We start from the raw sequence: 12,614 nt of genomic DNA, 5'->3' as shown, positions 1-12,614 counted from the left end.
CATTTCCTTAGTTGTTTCCAGCTAATCACTGCAGCACACTTGAAATTGCAAACAGATAAAATGCATCTAGTATATGTATTAAGCCTGACTGAAAAGACATTAATGTGTTAAAAAAATAAAAATTCTTTTCATAGCACTTATGTTCGTTCTGCTTAGGCCTTTTTTTATTCAGATCCTGTCACTTCTACTTCTTGGACTTGAATTTCTGAAATGACTACATTGAAAACCTGAAAATTAAATAGAAAGGTGATGGTGTGCTGTCTGTACCAAAATGGATTACACTTGCTGTAATCTTTGCTGAGATGTATTTTCCCATAGCCTTTAAATTCCATCCGATCTGCAGGATGCAGTTACCCTTGCTACTTAATTTCACTCACTCTGCATGGCAATCAAGTAGGGAGCCTGAAATTAAAAAGTAGTGGATTCAGAACTTTTTCATTGCATAATAAATGAAGTGAGGAGAGGATAGGAATGCCATTACACGGACTGAAATGCTGGGGTTTTTTACCCTTGCATTATTTCAAGTTATATACTCATAATATTAATATATGTTTATTGCTAATGGTATCAATGGAAAAAATTGTGCATTATTGAATATATAAACAAGAAAGGGTATAGTTTGTCATAATTTGCTGCTGATTGATTTATTTGATCATAAGCAATTTCTGTGCATTTTGTGTAAATCCTCCATTCTGTTAATATTTTTCAAAGTCAGAAGAAATCTTTTTGTAAAGGGAGAAATTACAATTTTTTCAAAATATTATCTCTGCTATTATTTGTTGAATCATTTTCGGGGAAAATGCAAAGCAATGAGCATTGTGACAGGTACATTACTATGCTTATTATAAATATTTATATTTAAATTGCATTTGTATTTTTATCACATTTGTACCAAATATTTACAAATATATCAGGGCCTTTCTTCATAAATCTAAGAGGCATATAAATCTAAGACATAATGCTTTTAATTTAGGAAAAGAAAGCTGATTATTACTTCATAAGAAGTGTAAATATTCATGTCTATGTTTAATCTTGTCCAACACATCTTATTAAAACACTCTGTCTCCAGTTATCTACTCTTTTCCCAAATCTTAGCAATTTAGGATGAAAACATCCCATGTTGTACAGCCCAAGAGGAACACAGGAAACAGTGACAGGTGGAGATATGAGAGTCAGATGAGAAGTCAAACACACCTGGCAGTCCAGTTTTATTCAGTACCCTGGGTAAATGAAACACAGGAGAAGTGTGATGAGCAGTCTTTCTTTCAGAGTTTCTTTGTGATCCTGGGAAAGGTACATATAGTGAATTCCTACAGAGGCTGCTGTTTAAGAGTTTACCCTAATGAACGTAGATTTGTAGCAAAGATGGTCACACCAAGGTAATTTTATGTAACTGGCATAGGCAATGATGGCCCATTGCATGAAGTCTGGGAACACGCACCGAAAATTATAGAATTAACTGACATTCTTAGTCATCGTACGATTATTATCCTTGTACCAAATCCTTTTCATTTGGGAAAAAAAAAAGTGAGAAAATTAAAGCGTGCCAATGGTCAAAAAGTGAGATAAAAGAGAAGGGTCAATAAATTTTACCCTATGCTCAAAATGCATAGGGCAAATTTTACAAAAAAAAACCATCCACAATGGGAAATTTTATGGTATTTTTATTTTAGTTTTTAATTCCCTTCATATTAAGAAAAAACTGAATACAGTAATGTATTCAGTTACTCTGATTAAATTATTTTACATAGCCATAAGTGAAAGGCTTATGTAAATAAGATATGTGTTTGTACTTAACTATTAAAACGTTAAAAATTCTTGATAAGTGGCAGATGCCCCAGACACATTTACTTACTTATGATGCCCTGTGAGTCTACCTGGAACAGAGGATAGACAGAGTTAAAGAAATAAAGTAGGTATTTATTAAAAGGCCTTCAAAGGACACACCTTGGGCAGTACAAGAACCCAGCCATGGCTACACCCAAGATAGATGATGGGTCACACATTTTCACATTTTATAAGTTTTGGTCCATTTGCATATTGGGGTTAATTGCCCAATTACAGCTTCAGGTTATGAAGTCCCATCCTCCCAGTTTGCTCTCCTCAATTTGCTATTCTTTATACATTTTGGGCCTGAAGCTGCAATGGTGTCCTTGGTTCTCAGGCTGGAAAAGGATTGTTTTGTCTAACTCAACTGTGAAGAGAACTTGCTAACACTTTATATGAAGTTCATAGTTGTATACTAGTGCAGTACAGGATCTCAAAAATATGAAAGCTAAAACTTAAGGCATCACTTACAGGTAAGAAAGCTCCAATGATACAACAGCACCAGATAGGGAAATAAATGAGAATTACTTCCTTAGACTATTATACCTTTGTTCTAAAGCCATTAGTTTTAGAAATTATTCTGTCCTTATTTTTTACTTCATAGTAAATAATTAGTGAAATGAAACAACTTTATATCATTAGTTACCTTAAGGAAAGGGGATTTTTTTGTAGCTAACTGATACTTTCAACATCCGTACTACTTTCTTTCTACCACTCTTATAGTTCCTACTGCAGAATTTTTAATTAAAGTAAAATCTTATTCACATTTTAATCTGGTACCTCAGTGAGAGTTCCATGTGTTCAGCATTGAGATAGACTTCCCCTTAGAGAATACTGTAAAGAAGATTAGAGGATTCACAGATTGCTGTGATTGAATAACTAGGAGGATTGTCCAAACAGCTGTTGTGAAAAAAAATTGAGCTAAAAAGCAGGAATCTCTGCAGCCTAGATTACTGGATTTCAGTCTGCATTGCATCAAGAAGCTTCTTCTGAGTTCAGTACCAGTGGATAAGTCTGAAAGAGAGTGCCTTCTTTGAACACCGGTGCTTCCATTTCTGTTTTGCTTTATGAGCACATGAGGTCTGGGAAATGGATGAACTATTCATTTTTTTTCAAGAACTCCTGCTTAAGGCTCAAACAAGCATGATCTCTGTACAAAGATTCTGAACTAAGGGAAAGTCATGAATTCCAATGGAAAGATTGTTTTATATGTTGTCTGCATGAATCTCATAAATGCTTATGGCTTGCTCCTGTTCATACATACATAAAACCAAAACCAACCCAAATATTATTGATATCACTATGTTTAAATTAATGCAACAGGTAATAAAATATATACTAAGACAAAGGAATAAGTTTAAAATAAAATTCCATTGTGAAGAACAATTCAATCCTATACTGATATTAAATAAAAAATGTGATTTGTTCTGGTTTTTGCAAAGAAAAGTCAATATAATGTCAGTATTTTAAAAATGCAGCAAATAGAAAAGGACATAATCTTCTGTATCAGTAAAGATGGGTCTTTATCAGACACTTTCCCTTGCTAGGAGTGGTTCAGATTAACTATTAGGAAAAAAAATCATCACTAAAGGAGAGGAAAGGCATTGGAATAAATTGCCCAGGCAAGTATCTGGATGTGACACTTGGTTTAGGGATAATTATGATGGTGCTGGGTTGACCATTGGACTAGATGATCTTGAAGTTCTCTTCCAATTTTCATGATCCTGTGATTAAAGGAAAACATGATGGGTCAGAGCAAGACACTTGTTTCAAGACTGTTAAGGAAAATTAAAATTTAATTAAGAGCTTTTTGAAAGTCCATGGAATCTAACAGGTGAACAGGTTGTTCCAAGACTTTAAGATAATATATTTATCTTAGAACCTTACTTTCTGAGTACTTGAGCTGTTAAGATTTTTGGAAGAAGAAGCAGGTGGTAAATATGCAGGTTAAATCACTTATCCACTTCCCAAACCTTTATATATTTCAAGTTTCTTTGCTGAAAAGGGTTTTCTGTCATACTGCATACATTCTTTTGCTTTCTTGGGAATCACAGCCTACAACAGTACTCATGATCTTAGCTAATATAATCTTGAAGCCTATCACACTTGTGTCAAATGATCCTCACTCATAGCAAAAGCTGCCTAGAAATCTGATCATTAAAGGCTTGGAAAATTACTTCAGGCATTTCACTCATGATAATTCACTGTGCCTCTTTTTCACATTTATTTTTCTCACAATACTTTTTCTCAGCTCAAATACCTATTTTCCCGTGGTTCTCCACCAAAATTTGATCTTATATACAATGATCTTTTTATGTCTCAATCTTTTTTTTCATCCTTTTTGAAGTCATGTTCCCAGTATCCATGACCATTCTACGAGACTTTCTGGAGTCCCCTATGGGAATGCACCTTTTGAGTACAGCTGGTTAAAATAATTCTGACATTGACCTATATCCCAATATTAATGCTTACTTCCCTGGCAGTATGTCATATCCACTCTACAGTTACATTTGCACCAGTGTTTTTCATAGCCAGATTGTGTGTGGCTCATAGATAACTTCCCTTTGACTAAATATTTGGACATATATCCTTTTGCCACCTGCAGCTGATGATCCCAGCATTTACAAAAGAAATTCTTACAATTTGATTCTAAGTATATGTCTGCAGTATGGGGCATTAGATTTGTCCTCATTTCTATTACTTGGACTAAATAATTCAAATTTTCCTGCATAGGATTCATTTCTACTTTTTAATCTTCCAAATCCAATGTCTATTAAACATCTTTAGTACACTACTACATTTTGTACCAAAATCATGAAGGAGAATATTTTAGCTCACTTCTAAAATCCTGTCAGCATCCTGGGCAGATAAAGGAAAAAAACAGTCTCTCTTCACAGGCAATTCAGAGCAGAAACTTATCTCAGTCATTCTGAACCTCTCCTCAGGGAAGCCTTCTTTGGACTATAAAGACACTATAATAAAAATAGTGAAAGTTAGCTTTTTGGAATACCTCTCTTGCTGCATTCAGCAAGCCTCTTGTTGTACCAAGCAAGTGACTAATGTTGTATTTTTTCTATTACTAGTTTTCCTAGTAATTTAGGATTACTGATCTTAATCTTGGAACTTGAGGCTTCTATGTCATTACTCACACTGGGACTGTCAGCAAAAATTGAGGATATGTTTTTGAATAATTTCATAATGCCTGGAATTACATTTTTTTGTCTCTCTGAAATCTTTCCAATCTATGCCATCATGTTTTGTGTATTACCATATCCTTCTGAAAACTGATAATCTGAATTAGAGATTCTCCACAATTTACTCAGAAAAGACAAATTATTTTTTTAAGACACAGATGGTAAATACAATCATAAATCACGACATCAGAGCTCAATAAAAGCATTGAAAGCTCTATTGCAAGGCTAAGAGCTCCATTTCTGTGTAATTAGCAGAAAATTTCTTAAGTGCTGCAAAAAAATAGGGTTATAACTGAAATCAGAAAAAAATGTTATGGATATTTTCCAGACAGCCTACATTTATGAAATACATTTTCTCAGGAGTTACCTGGTAGATAAAACATGGAACTGAACTCAGGTGTTTGGTGTTCATGGCCAGAAACAGGGAGGAATTAAAACTGCAGACTACAATTTAGATAAGGGCAAACCTTCTGTAATAACACTGCACTTCTTATCACAGTTTGAACTCTTAACACAGAAAACTTTCAATCCACAGCACTTAACAGCTGTTGCATACATTAGTATACTCAATGCAGTATTTCCATGGCCTATTTCAAGGTGATATTCTTTAACTATGCTATAGTTGTCTAAATCTTCTCTTGTTTCTTGGGGAGAATAAAGGCTCTGCAATTTTATCACTAAACAAACAAGTTTAAATCTAAAAGTTACAAAAATAAAATCTACACATGAAAAATACAAGAAAAGTACATTATTATTATTATTATTATTATTATTATTATTTTTATACCTCTCATGTTGCATATATTTTTATCATTAAACAAAATACGTTTGAGATAGTCACATGACTGTGTGTATAGTACATGAGTTGCCAACTGGATTTTCATTCCCTAGGCCTTATGAAATTACTCGCACAGGGAATAAACACTTCCACTCTGTAAAGGACTACATGGAGAGTAAGTAATACATACCAAGCCTATTGTAACATACTGCATGAAGGTCAAAGATAAATTGTTTAAAGGAAAAACATCCTTGCACACCGTGATGCAAGAGAAGGAGTCAAGTTTAATTAAAAGTGATTTAGTGAAGTTTAAATGGGCTTCATTAGCTCAGGCAATTTAAAGTGCACTCCCACAGAAAGTACATATACAATAAACATCTTCAAATTAGCAGTGTGCAACATGCAGCCTCTTCATCTGTATTAACCGAAGAAAATTTAAAGGAAGCATTTCGTTACAAGAAAATAATGGAGCCAGAGATAATGCAGGCCAAATGAGAAATAGGGCAAGAAAAATCAATTTCTCATCAGCTGTGGGGCAAATAACTTTAAACTAAGTCACATAGATTCTAATCAGCACCAAATGGAAACATGGAGCCTCTGTGCTAAATTGCTCCAAATTCATGGTAGAGGAGACTTTAAATTTTGTTGGAAAATCTCTGAAATAAGAGGAAAGTCCTAAGCAATTTGTAGCTTATTCCTAGAAAGAAGATGGAAGGGGTCTTTGGCATGACACTTGTGGTAAGTGGTATCTAACTACAAGATAGCTAATGACCTCAGCAAATACAGCAACAGCAAAGACTAAGAACTATTTAAAATTCTTTGCATAGAAGCAAAAAACTAATTGTGAGATGTTAGCTCAAAACAAGAAAGGATGTCATTACATTGCAGATGGCCAGAGCAAAGGGACAATGTGGCACAAAAGGAATTGTGATGAGATTACAAAATGTATCAGAACTGTTGATTAATCTCCTGTCTGAGGAGTTTTAAGAAATATACAGTATACAAGATGCAAATTAGAGGAATGACAAGCTTACACTACCAAACTTTTGCTTCTGCTTCTGCTTCTAACAGCATATCTCCATTTTATCCAATAGTTTTATTGCTGAAGGACTTCCACATGCTTAAATTATACTCATTTGGGCACTGTGATTTGTGTTGAGTCTCCAGAAAACTGCTTCTCAAAAAGTTACACACATCCCACTCTGACACTCTCCTTTTTAGCTACAGCTCCTTCTGTTAGAAATTTCAAAGTAGGTTTAGGTCTTGAGGAGACATGGTGTTTATTATAAAGATCACTTTGCAATGGTGTTCATTTCTTCCCTACCCAAGGTACTGTCATACCACTTTCCCCCCTACTCACATTTGGGAAGATTTTCTCAAGAATCCAGACATTTCAAGCATATGTCACTTTTGGTCTGCCACTACTCTTGCTGTAATCACATCCCTGTGGTACTTGTTACAGAGCTGAAAAACTGTTAAGAAAGAAAGAACAATTTCATGCTATGGCCCCTTTGGGGCCATATTGGGCATAGCTTTCAGGATTTCAGTACAGGGGTGGTAATTGTAACCCATCTGGGAGGAGATTTTGGATTTTGAGCTGTCCTGTGCCAGTCACAGCCATTTCCAGACATCTCTGATATCCATGCTCCACATCAGCTGGCAAGTGTTGAGTCAAGGATACAGAAAAAAATCCCATGTCCTGGTCTCTGCATAGAGGAAGTTCAAATGTGTGCCCCAACTGCCAGCTCAGTTGCACTCCAAAATAACCCCAGTCTGCAAAATCAGAAGCAGCAAGTAATTGAGGATGAAATTTCAAGTAAGAATAAGCACAGAAGAGTTGATCAAGAATCACTTTCACCTAGATTTTCTATTTTACTTGCCAACATGCATAAAACCTAATGAAAACATTAGTTTCAGTGCAGAGTATGAGTTTGCAGGTGTTTCAAAATCAATAGTTCTCAGGTTTGAACAAATGCTGTGAGTGCAGGAATATTAGCATAGTATTACTATAACTCTGAGGAAATTCTTAGCAGAAAAAGAAGAAACTTCAGCAACACCAGTGTTTGGTTTCCACAGAAAAGAGATACTTTTTTTTAACCTCATGTAAGCCATAACAAACCATAAAAAACATAGATTAAATCAATTTTCCTAACATTAGAAAGTGCAAAGTGAGCATAAGTCCCTCCTCCTCCACCTACATTTCCTATCATCATTGGGCTATTGCCATATAACAACGTGCACATTTTCATACACAGATGTGAAGTGGATGCCTTGTGAGCAGGAGGCAAGAGCAGGTAACTTAGGTTTCTACTTAGCATGAATTGATATGAATAAGCACTGTGGTCAATAAAGATCTAATCTTAATGTCTGACTTCAGCTCAGAAATAGAATTACCACTGTTTTCTTCCATTGATTTCCAGTACATTTACCCTTTTTTCCCCTTTTGGTTTAATTAGTGCACAGAAGCCAACACGTCCAGGTTTCCAAACAAATGAGTACACTGATGCCCAACTTCAAGAGATCGTCAAAAAACTTCGGGAAAGGGCAAATGTGTATAAGGAAAAGCTGAATGATCCAGTGATATCTTCACCTGAAGCAAGTCCTCCAGTTTGTAAGTGCCTCTAGAAATCGCTGTGCATTTTTTCAATTTAAAACTGAAAATAATTTTGTGGTGACAGAAAATACCGTGATAATGTTTTTGTAAGCATAGTGTGTTTTTACACTGGGAAGAATCACTTTGTGCCCTATGAAGTAAATTTATTCCTATTTCAATACAGTAAGCCAGAGTCCTTAGGTAAAACCTCTGTTTGAATGAAGAATCACTGAAAAATTTGGGGGAAAACCTTACAGAGGCAAGTATCTAGAATTATTTCTACCAAGAAGTTGTCTGTATTTTGAACTAGCTCCCAGAGATGTTTATTCATTGGAGATGAATATGAAACATATGAAGAAACATATATATCTTATGAGTGGATGTTAGTCACTCTGATATATCTTCAGTGTAAATAAAGTTAATAAAATTTTAGCCTTGACAGAAATCTGGATGCACTGAAGACTTTAAGCCCATGCTTTAAATAGAGCAAACTCATCTGACATTAATTAAACATTGACTTTTGGCAAAATATGAAACATAAATCAATTTTTCTCCTTTTTAGAGGAACGTTTGATTTTCCTTTTCCTTTCCACCAAGAATTTAATGTGGTGGGTTTATATTCTGGCACTTTTTAGAAGATGTTCATTGTGTATGTTTTTTAAAAAGGTGTAAAAATGGTGCCAGAAGAATAATAAACTATACCAACTGATAAATGAATTAGTTTTTATTTTCTTTTTCTTTGCTGATCTACCTCTTTTGTTCTCTTCGTAGAACTTATGACCTTTATTTCCTAATTTATTATAGATCCAGTTTGTCAGTTTACTGCTAAGACTGTGTATCTTAATCAGAGGTAAAGCAACCAGAATTAATAGGACATGTGTGCAAACAATTTTATCCATCTCAAAGATTGCAGAACTCTTTTGAAGGAATGCTACAAGACTTTTATAAGCCTAAAAACATAGAGAACCATAAGCTTCCCACTAGTTTCACCTGCTGCATCTTGCATATCAGGTCTCAGGAGAGGAGAGAGATCAGCCCACGGCACATGTGTCTTTTCTTATCTCCATCCTCACTGCATTCATTCCTTGCAACAGTAAAGAGAAATGCTCAGTTGCGTTAATGAATGCTAAATTATGAGTTAACAATTTGCTTGTCAGTCTTATAAAAGGCATAACTGGTATGCATTGTCCAGGTAAATTCAGCAATATAGATATTGCACCCTATAACATAGGTGCCCTGTTCCTGATAGCAGACACACATGTTTGCACCAATGGTGATTTTATTCTTCAAGTGTTTTTATATGCATTTAATGTAATGGATTAAGTTGCTGCCCAGTGTTTTTTTAGAAGATATTTTAACATGATGAAGCTTTTGTTCATGCTAAAACAGGGTGAATTAATTGAGCCATTATTAAAATGCCAATGTTTTTGGTAATCTATGTGTCTAGCACCAAAGAAGCCTCCACCCCCACCAAAAGATGAAAAAAAAGATGAAAAAAAAGATGAAAAAAAAGATGAAAAAAAAGATGAAAAAAAAGATGAAAAAAAAGATGAAAAAAAAGAGGAGGCAGAAGCAAAGCCAGAGGAGGATCATTACTGTGATATGCTGTGCTGTAAATTCAAAAAACCTCCACTGAAAAAATACATGGACTATATGAAGCTACCAGATACCATTGACTCATACACAGGTAAATTTAAAGCTGTGTAATAGAATGGAGTAAAGTCATATTGAAGTGACCTGGTATTAGATGGCACATGTGAGCCACCATAAGGTACACCTTCCAGTTTGTAACTCCCAGGGACACAGAGGTCCTGTCCTAAACAACATTTATTCCAAACAGGGAAAAGTGACACCTGCTGTAAAGATGCTATGCAAGAGGTCTAATGCAAACTGACCAGAATTAGAACCTAAGTCTTCTGTTTCTTGGTCTGGAATTTGTACCACTCATTAGGGGCAAATAAATCTTTTGCCAGTTATAATATACATGAGCAAGATGCAAAATGATCATATAAGTTTCTTCAGATGCAATAAATTCTACATGCTCTCATTTTTGAAAATTCCTCGTGTGACTCGTATTTCCAAGCTATATCACTTTAGCAGCATTCCAGTTGCAAAAGGAAGAATGGTAGGTTGGTCTGGGCTAGAGCATTCCCAGAGACTGCAGCAGAATGAATGTGCCTAAAAAAATGACAGCAGGCTCCAAGTCCACGGCTCTACATTCAGTATTTTTTCTTTTCAGATCGCCGTTACGTGGCATGGCTCATGCTTGTGACAATCGCCTACAACTGGAACTGCTGGTTCATTCCCCTGCGCTATGTGTTCCCATACCAAACCCCCAGTAACACAATATATTGGTTTGTCATTGATGTAATGTGTGATATCTGCTACCTGTGCGACTTAATCGTTTTCCAGCCCCGAGTGCGGTTTATCCAAGGGGGAGATATAATAGTAAGTAGTGGAAGTAGGACTTCCATGGGCAGTAGTTGTGTGTTCGAGTACAGAAATTCATCTGATCTGACTTTTTTTTTTTTATCAGTATGTCAAATCTATGTAACTTTTTTTATTTATTAAACAATACGTATATTTTTCACCGCTGACCTTCAATTCTACACTGATATTCCGTTATTCTATGTTGGAAGAAACATATCCATTACCTGAACTGTTAAAAAATTTTTAAAAAACCTGATTTGAAAGTAACAGATGAGAGCAGCTGAAACACGCATACAGCTCTAAACAGATTCCTCACTGGAATCAGTGGTCAAATGTACTTGTGCATATATATATATATATATATATATATATATATATATATATATATATATATATGTATGTATATCTGTTTCAATGTTTGTGTGAAACCTTCACCTATTTGCCATATACCAGAATCACAATTAAAGACAGGGCATATCCTGCTAGGGTTGGACAGGATGTGCATGCTTTGTAACAGATTGTGAGATGGTGGCTTTATTTTTTTCCAAAATCAGAGCAAATCCCTGTAATTTTAGGATATTTTGAAAATAATTCATTTGAGATAATATCTTTTGGGGAAATAATTATATTCAAATATTATTCTTGTTACAATTTTTGGATTATCTTTTAAAGAAAAATATAAAATAAAATTTTAAACAAGCATCTGAAAGCTTGCCATTAACCTACCATTAATTAAATTTTATTAACTTTTTTATTAATTAACTTTTCTTTAAAGCCTTCCATTCTTTTGATTCTTTGACATCTTAGAAAAAAGACACCTAATTCAGAAAAAAAAAAGAAGTTTTGATAACTTCAGCATGACATTACTGCGCCCAACAGATAGAAAATTCAAAACTATATATCTTCAAATTTAATTTGGAACTAGCTTTAGTTCAGTGCTTTTACAAAAAAAAAAAAAAATACATTGTATGTACAAAATATTACTGATACCTTTACAGACCAAGCTGGAAAAATATCCTTTCAATAGGTATTAAATGCAGTGCCATGGAATGTATTTTTACACACCAAGACATTCAGTAACTGGATCTTGCCTAAATTGCACAAGACTCAATTGTTATGAACAAAGTTAAAACTGTAACATACAAAGTTCAGCTTGTATTTCCCTTGAAGCTGCTTTTACAATTCACAGATTTTAGTGCACAGAAACCATCTCCTGCCTGATCTCTTGCATCCTGATCATTTAGTTTAATGTTTAAATGGGTAATAGTGAAAGTTGGAATGAAAATATTATTAAGATCTTATAGCTATATTTAAAATTTTCCTGATATAAATATAGAAAGTATAATAGTAGATAAATTTCTTTATATACTTGTGATTACCCTTTCTTATTATATTAGCATCAGTTCCCATGTAGAATAGTTTAAAAATAAAAAAGCTCATCATTACTAATGAATGCAGCGTTGATGATTGTAATGCTAGTAATGCTAGCATGTTAATGTTGGCATTCAAAGAGCTAATTTTGTACAGCACCATTAGAAACACTCTTCAAATTTTTTCTTGGAATCACAGCAGATAAGTGCATTTTTTGCTATGAAATTGAAGGGGGTTAGATTGAGTATGAAGATGTCTTGAGAGAGAAGTTCTGTGGAAAAAATATAATGTACTATTCTAGACCAACATCCAGATTGGAAAAATGAGACAAACCTTAATTCTCATTTTTTCAAGTAGTTCTAATAAAATCTGATCTAACTTGAACTAGGCTAATAACAGTACTACTTCTCAGAAATATCTA

The 12,614-nt window shown here is 34.4% G+C and overlaps 1 protein-coding gene across 1 annotated transcript in view; it reads left to right on the top strand.

Moving 5' to 3' along the window:
- Nucleotides 1-12,614, top strand: part of CNGB3 (cyclic nucleotide gated channel subunit beta 3) — a 55,746-nt gene that overhangs the window by 16,806 nt on the left and 26,326 nt on the right. The window contains exons 4-6 of the mRNA XM_062514729.1: nucleotides 8,256-8,410; nucleotides 9,840-10,079; nucleotides 10,632-10,840. Coding sequence (XP_062370713.1) covers nucleotides 8,256-8,410; nucleotides 9,840-10,079; nucleotides 10,632-10,840 — 604 coding nt within the window. The remainder of the gene's footprint in view (nucleotides 1-8,255; nucleotides 8,411-9,839; nucleotides 10,080-10,631; nucleotides 10,841-12,614) is intronic.

The sequence above is a fragment of the Cinclus cinclus genome, chromosome 1 (genome assembly GCF_963662255.1).
Source record: "Cinclus cinclus chromosome 1, bCinCin1.1, whole genome shotgun sequence".
Taxonomy (NCBI): domain Eukaryota; kingdom Metazoa; phylum Chordata; class Aves; order Passeriformes; family Cinclidae; genus Cinclus; species Cinclus cinclus.
The sequence above is the reverse complement of the archived record's forward strand: the minus strand, read 5'-3'. Positions and strand labels throughout refer to the sequence as shown.